This window comes from Vigna radiata, unplaced genomic scaffold (assembly GCF_000741045.1).
Source record: "Vigna radiata var. radiata cultivar VC1973A unplaced genomic scaffold, Vradiata_ver6 scaffold_153, whole genome shotgun sequence".
Classification (NCBI taxonomy): domain Eukaryota; kingdom Viridiplantae; phylum Streptophyta; class Magnoliopsida; order Fabales; family Fabaceae; genus Vigna; species Vigna radiata.
The window spans coordinates 606835-615132 of record NW_014542917.1 but is presented as its reverse complement, the minus strand read 5'-3'; the positions used below and the strand labels follow the sequence as shown (position 1 = coordinate 615132).

Below are 8298 nucleotides of genomic sequence, written 5' to 3'. Positions count from 1 at the left end.
TNNTNTTTTTTNAAAGTTTGGGAAAACCTTTTAAAGGATAGGAANACTGTAACTTAGTTTTGGAAATAGCAATGNTAAGATTAAATAGTATATTACGTTATATTATATATTACATAATATTATATATTACAAAATATGCTTATTCTATAATTTTTGTGGTGAACCTTTTATATTATATAATAATTATCAACTTATACAGATTAGTATATATTAGATATATAACAGTATAGAAATGTTAACTTAGTTTTGTTAATATTATATTATAATATATTAATATTAGAATTCTGTAAGTTTGACCTCTGATTAGTTTATTGACTGGCATAAATTTAAATTATATACTATTATCATTATAATAGTAGCTTTATGTTTTGTTAGTAAATAAATATATAAATTAAGAGATGAAACAAATAAGGAATTATTATTTATGTAAAATAAATTATAAAAGTTGAATAATTTTCATGTGTTGTGGTAATATTTTATTTGTTGAAGTAAAACCTTGTGTTTGACGAGTTAATATCTACTACTGAAATTCAATTATAGATTAGTTACTTTCATAACTTGTGATTTGTGAGTAATGTATATTGTTGAGATTATGTATATGTTGATTGGGGAAAAAAAAGTATATGATTACAAAGTGATGAAATTACGATCCAAGTGGTAAACCAAGTTCCATATGTGTAGAATCTCAGGATGAGATTCTTAGTGTTTTAGAATGGAAGTAGGAGTTCAGTCTTGGGGGTCTTCCTGGCGCTCCAATGGCCTTTCTTCTCACGTAGAGAGGACTGGACCATGTGGTGAGGAGTAGCAGGAGGTCTGAGTCTTGGAGGCTTCCATCATGCTTCAGGGCACGGAACAGACTAACCTCGTGAGTGTGGCAGGGCGGGGGAGCCCAGGGCGGGGGAGCCTAAGTATCACATGCCACCATGGGTGCATGGCCCGCATAGCTCGACTATCATTCTAAAGTCCGGACGAGTCAAGTCTAGAAAATAACATGTATAGGATGTGTGTCTTACTTTACTTGATTTTGAGTTTGTTCTTGAATGTTATTTACTGTTAATAGCATACTTTTTTATATATTTAGCTCATCCTTGCATTTGCTTGTGTTTGTGCCATGTTGTATGCTTTTCGTTTGCAATGATCATCCACTTGGATGTGAGCAGAGGAGAATGAGGTCTCTGTGGAGAACGTCTTGGAGGGCAATGAAGATGTTGAGACTTAGATCCTTTAGGATTTCTTTTCCTATATGTACTTTTGAAACACGGTTACCTTATGCTGTTTTGTGATACTTTAGCACTTTAAGTTTTAAATTTTTAGCCACTTTCTAGATAACGGTAATCTTTGTTTAAGAACCTAAAGTACTCTAACTGCTTTCTAGTATTATTCATGGTGACGCCTTTATTATATTATATATCTTTATAATATAATTGGGATGTCACACAGTTAACAAATTTACACACTCAAAAAATTAAATGAATTTATAAACTTAATGAAATAATTTCTTTTGATATAAAAATAATTTAAAAAGGATCACAACCTTCACAAAAAGAAATAGTGTTTTATAAATATACTTCCATTATCTTTATAGAAAAGATTATAAAATATACGTAATGTTGCATAATCATTATTAATTTTATTGTTAACTATTTTATTAATGAAAAACGAAAATAGTGAAATTTATAAATCATAAAAGTTTAATAAACTAGCTTTTCGTTTAAAAATATAAAAACAAAATTGTCTTTATACAAAAATTTTGCATTCGAAATATATGTTGTGATATATAAAACATTTTTTCAGTACGAAATCATGTTTGTTTTAAAAAATGAAAATAGGCTTTTTTTGTGAGAAACATTTTATATTTTCAGAAATTTAAGTGAGATATTTTTAAAAAATAATTTAACATAAGGTTGTTTCAAAATCTAAATATAATTATTTTATATGATGCTTGAATCATAAAAAATATTATTTTAAGATTTCAATATACTTCGTATTTTATTGAATATTTTTAGTTATTATTTTCGAAATTTTTTGTTTAAAAATATTGTTAGTTGTTATCTTAATAATAAGTATATTGTTACTCTATATAAATATTTTCCAATGATATTTTATTCCAATAATCTTAAATATTTTACGGTGGTAGTTTATTAATCAGTTTTCAGTGATATTTTGCAAAAATTATTTTTATTTAATTTTTTATTTGATATGATTTTTTACGTATGAAAATTATTTAATTAAAATTAAAATTTTTATAAAATTCACTATAAAAAATTGTTATTTAATAGAAGTTTTATTTTATTATTATTTGTGGGGATTTTTAATCCTCTGCAAATTAATATTTTGAATTCTCCACAATACTTGGTATCACATTCATATATTAAAGAGTTTTTTTTTTTTTACAGTAGATTTTAAACTTCTTTTCTTTTTAACTATTTTATTGTAAGAATTACTTTGGTAATTTGCACTTTTTTTAGATTAACATTTTATTTAATTCGATAATTATGCCGTGGAGATTTTAACTTTCCTCTTTACTACTATTTAGTTTGAGAGTTTATTATTTTATTTTTCTTACATATTTAATATATATTAACATTTGAAATATTTATACTTGGTGTCAATAATATTTATTTATAATAAAATCAAAATATATTAATAATAACAAAAAAGCATAATAAACTTTTTTTTATTAAAATGGTCAAATACATATTATTCTATTGTCAAAATTATCATAATATCATAAAAGTAGTTTAAAATAAAGGGTTAAATATGTTTTTAGTCCCTATATTTTGGGGCGATTTTGGTTTTAGTCCTTCTTTCAAACTAACGTACAATTTAGTCCTTCAACTTTAGAAAATTCTGATTTTAGTCTTTCTTACCAATTTTTTTTTAACTTTATTTGCTGTTTCAAGCACGTTTCATTATAACATTTGGATTGTTTACAATGTTTCACAAATATTTGCTTCAATGTTAACTAAGAAACATGTTTGAAATAGCAAATAAAGTAAAAAAATTTGATAAAAAGGACTAAAACCAGAGTTTTCTAAAGTTGAAGGACTAAATTGTACCTTAGTTTGAAACAGGAACTAAAACCAAAATCGCCGACTAAAAACATATTTAATCCTAAAATAAAAAATAATTTCAACTTAATTTATAATTAATCAAAATTAATTATAGAATATATATAATTTTATCTCAAAGAAATATTATAAACTCTTTTTAATGTTACTAACACTAAATAATTGTCTTATATTTAAGAGACTCAAATACATTTGCATCACAAATGATAAAAAAAAAATAGTATAATAATCAACAATATAAATATATAAATTTCTATAGCACCATAAAAGCTACAAAATAACCTAGGTATTCATCCAAAACCACAAAAGAGTCTCGGCCAAAACACACATACCATGGTCCCATCTTGAAATCAGCATTTGCTTTTGGAAGTGTAGTTATTTTTATATCCTTCTCAATAGTTGTAATTTTGTTTCCTAGCGTTCCAACAGACCTCTTTTGGAAGTGTAGTTATTTTTCCTCTTCGTTTCGAACAGAACAGAACTCCCACTTTCCTCTTGAGAGCATTACAGAGTGTGCAAAGTCATGAAGAAAGAGAGGAAATAAACACAAACATATTATTAACAAAAGTTAATAAATCAAAACCAAGAACAAAACAGAGGAAAGAGTTGTCCATTTTTAAAATATGACATTATATTATCATTTATTAATGCTTTACTAGGAGATTTAGATGACAGATTATTCAAATTATTCCATTCTAAAATGTTTAAACTAGGCTAGAAGCATCTTGAATGTTTTCTTTTGGGATTAAAAAGGAGCTTGAAAATTTAAATGAAGTAAATTGATGTGCATATGCATTCCTATTTGGCCCTCGTAAATATTAAAGTCCATATTGTTAAAAATTATGTAGCAATATACATGACAGGTCAGCAATATAGTATTTTAATAATAATAATAATAATAATAATAATAATAATAATAATAATAATAATTCCAATACCAATAGGATTTTATGAATCTTGTTATCCATTTTGGTCAAGTTTGTTCCTGTGTTCTATCATTAGATAAATAAGTTCTTTGTCCCTTTTTTATGTTTAATGTTTTAATCGAAATTTGTTTATGCTTTGAGGAATCACGTTTCTTATATGAATTTTGTTATTCCTTTTCTTGTTATTTTATTTTTCCTTTTCCTCCCCGTTTGTATATATACATGTCCATATTTTAATAAACAAGGTCAGAGCAGCATGATTCATGCCTGTATTACGTTTCTCTTTATATGATCTTTGTCATGGTATTCACAGCTTGACGATCTTCTTCTTCCTCCTCATCACTTCCATATGCTACCATGGGTGATGAGTTTGATCCTTCTCTCAATGTTTATCATTTTTTATATCTCCATCCCAATGAAAACCCAACCCTCTCACCGGTATCCCCTCCACTTGATTCCACGAACTACCATTCTTGGAGCATATCTATGATCACTGTTCTTAGTGCTAAAAATAAAGTCGAGTTCGTTGATGGCAGTACTCCACGAACGTTAGCATCTAATCGCACTTTCGGAGCCTGGAGACATTGCAATAACATGGTCATCTCCTGGCTCATTCACTCAGTTTCTTCGTCCATCCGACAGAGCATTCTTTGGATGGACTGTGAGGAGGAGATTTGGAGAGATCTCAAGTCTCGGTATTCGCAGGGTGATCTTCTTCGAATTTCTGCTCTCCAGCTTGAAGCCTCTTCAATCAAACAAGGTGATCTCAATGTCACCGATTATTTCACTCAACTTCACGTTATTTGGGATGAACTTGAAAATTTCAGACCTGATCCTGTCTGTATTTATGGTGTGCAATGCTCTTGCAAATTATCTTCCATTCTTGCTCAACGAAAATTGGAAGATCAAGCTATGCAGTTTCTTCAAGAATTAAACGACTAGTATGCTAATGTTCGCTCTCATGTCCTATCGATGGATCCGTTACCTCCCATTAATAAATTTTTTTCCTATGTAGCCCAACAGGAACGCCAGTTTTCTATTCCTGATATTTTTAGTGCAGAAACAAAATCCAACTCTGCCAACACGATTCATGGTACTGTCAACACTGCATCTGTGTGTACGTTTTGTGGTCGACCTGGTCACACTGAAAGCACTTGTTATCGTAAACATGGATTTCCTAATTCTTCTTATATTAAGAGTAGTAAGGGTGCCTCTACTCATGGAAAACTTTGTTCCTATTGTGGAAAAGCGGGCCATACTATTGAAGTATGCTATAAGAAGCATGGATACCCTCCTGGTCATTGCTTCTTTCCTACTAAATCCTCTTCTGCTAACAACGTTTCTATCGCTGAAGGAACTATTGCAGACAAAGACACAAACACTTCTTCTGAGAGTTTAGCTATTTGGTTTACTCCTCAACAATATTAAGCTCTATTGGCATTGATTCAGCAACCATCTACTACTACTTCAACATCCAATTTCACTTCTGCCCACATTATTGTTCATCCTTCTTATAATACTTTACCTATTGATCTTTGGCATTTTCGCCTTGGGCATTTATCCAATTCCCGATTACACATTATGCAGAAGACGTATCCATGTTTGACCATAAACGACAATTTTATTTGTAATTCCTATCATTATGCAAAGCAAAGAAAACTTCCTTTTTCATCAAGTCACTCTCATGCTCAAAGACCGTTTTCTTTGTTGCATATGGACATATAGGGTTACTCCACCCCCTCAATGCATGGCCACAAATTTTTTCTAACTATCATGGATGATAGTACACGTTTTACATGGGTTTTTCTAATGAACAATTAAGCTGAAACACGCAAACTCATTATTAATTTCATTGTCTTTGCTGAAAAACAATTTAACTCTCATGTTCAAATCATTTGCACAGACAATGATTCTGAGTTCTCTATGCATGACTTTTTCGCATCTAAAGGCATAATATATCAAACATCATGCATTGAAACTCCAGAACAAAATGGAATTATTGAGCGCAAGCATCAACATTTACTCAATGTTACTCGTGCTCTACTATTTCACTCAAACTTACCTTTATGTTTTTGGAGTTATGCACTTTTGCATGCCACTTATTTGATAAATATCATCCCAACTCCGTTTCTGCATAATCACTCTCCATTTCAAAAACTTTATGGTCATCCATGTGATATCTCTCTATTGAAAGTGTTTGACTGCTTGTGTTACAGTTCCACATCCACTGCACATCATAAGAAATTAGATCCTCGTGCTCATCCTTGTGTTTCCCACCTGCTACAAAAGGCTATATTCTATATGATCTTCATACTCGTAACATTGTAATATCACGCAATGTATACTTTTATGAGGATCATTTTACATTTATCCATATTTCATCCAATAATTATGATATTTCCACTGTTTCACCTACTCCCTTTGTTTATATTTTCCCTGATTTAGTTCTTGTTTCATCCCCTCCACCTACTCCCATTACTATTCCCCATCCTACTCAATCAATTTCACCTATACCTTCACTGAGGCAGTCCAGTCGTTCTCGTCATCCTCCATCTTATCTGCAAGATTACCATCACTATCTCATATCAACTTCCACCAATCTTCATCAAGGTATGCGCTACCCTATTCAAGATTTTCTCTCTTATTCTAATTTTTCTCAAAATTTTCAATCATTCATTACCTCCATCTCTACCATCACTGAACCACATTCCTATGCTGAAGCTGTAAAACATGATTGCTGGGAAGAAGCCATGCAAACTGAATTAGAGGCTTTAAACTTGAATCACACTTGGACCCTCACATCTCTGCCACCAAATAAACATATGATAGGTTGTCGCTGGATCTATAAAATAAAGTATCATGTTGATGGTAGTCTTGACCGCTACAAAGCTCGTCTTGTAGCTAAGGGATACACCCAAATGGAAGGATTAAATTATATTGCAACTTTCTCTCCTGTTACAAAACTCACCATTGTTCGTTTACTCTTGGCTTTAGCTGCAATCTTTAATTGGCACTTCAAATAGCTCGATGTCAATAATGCTTTTCTTCATGGTGAATTATATGAAGAAGTTTACATGACTCTCCCTCCAGGTATTACTCCTGCTTTTCCCAACCAAGTGTGCAAACTTCAAAGATTCCTTTATGGCTTAAGCCGACAATGGTTTGCCAAGCTCTCTTCATTTCTTCTTCAACATGGCTATCGACAATCTGAATATGATCATTCTTTGTTTTTGAAGATTTCTGAGTTTTCTACTACAACACTCCTTGTATACGTCGATGATATTGTGCTTGCAGGCAATAATATTGAAGAAATTGAAGTTGTTACACGCCTTCTAGATCAGGCCTTCAAGATAAAGAATCTTGGCAATCTCAGATACTTCTTGGGTCTAGAAGTTGCCCGTAACAGCACTGGAATACATCTTTCTCAACATAAGTACACACTGGACATTTTGACAGATTGCAGTATGCTGGCTTCCCGTCCTATTGCCACGCCCATGGATTATACTGCTCGCCTTTCCATCTCATCTGGCACACCGCTTCCTAATTCTTCATCATATAGTCGTTTTCTTGGCTGCTTAATATATCTCACTACCACTCACCCTGACATCTCCTATGTTGTGCATCATCTTAGCCAATTCGTATTTTACGATATTTGAAACAAGCTCCTGGTTTAGGACTATTTTTCTCTACTAATAGTTCTCTCCAATTGAAGGTGTTTAGTGACTCTGATTGGGCGAGATGTCTCGACACTCGTCGTTCCATTACTAATTTTTCCATTTACATTGGAGATTCACTCATTTCATGGCGTTCTGAGAAGCAACCTACAGTATCTCGCAGCTCCTCCAAGGCTGAATATCGCGCTCTTGCAACCACAACTTGTGAGCTTCAGTGGTTAACCTATCTGCTGAATGATCTCCACATTTCATTCAGACAACCTGCTCTTCTCTATTGTGATTAGGGATGGCAATGGGTCGGGTCGGCACAGATAGTGCCTACTCGCCGGATATCCGCCTAAAAAAAATCCGCAGATATCCGTTTTCAACCCACGAATATTATGAAAAAAATTATTTTTTAAGTTTTTAAATGAAATCCAAATTAAATTGCAAAAAAAAAAATACAAATAATATTTAAAACATATATCCAAATAAATTCAATGGATAAGTAAATAAAAGTTAAAAAACATAGATTCGAATTAATAAAAATTAATAATGCAACATGTGTCCAAATACAAGTAATTTTAAAAATAATTGTTCCAAAAATAAGATTCCAATTAATTTTGGGATTCCCTCTCACCTAACTCA

The 8298-nt window shown here is 31.5% G+C and overlaps 1 protein-coding gene across 1 annotated transcript; it reads left to right on the top strand.

Annotated features, from left to right (window-relative positions):
• The first annotated feature begins 7071 nt into the window (after nt 1–7071).
• Nucleotides 7072–7955, top strand: LOC106752611 (uncharacterized mitochondrial protein AtMg00810-like). The gene is made up of 2 exons (XM_014634322.1): nt 7072–7635; nt 7710–7955. Exons 1-2 carry the CDS (start codon nt 7072–7074, stop codon nt 7953–7955), a joined length of 810 nt encoding a protein of 269 aa, XP_014489808.1.
• The last annotated feature ends 343 nt before the right edge of the window (nt 7956–8298 follow it).

Excerpts from the sequence above, each read along its gene's own strand:
- LOC106752611 (XM_014634322.1), top strand. The coding sequence starts at position 7,072 with ATGACTCTCCCTCCAGGTATTACTCCTGCTTTTCCCAACCAAGTGTGC. Across the intron at positions 7,636-7,709 it reads TGCATCATCTTAGCCAATTC|GTGTTTAGTGACTCTGATTG; the intron begins GTATTTTACGAT and ends CTCCAATTGAAG.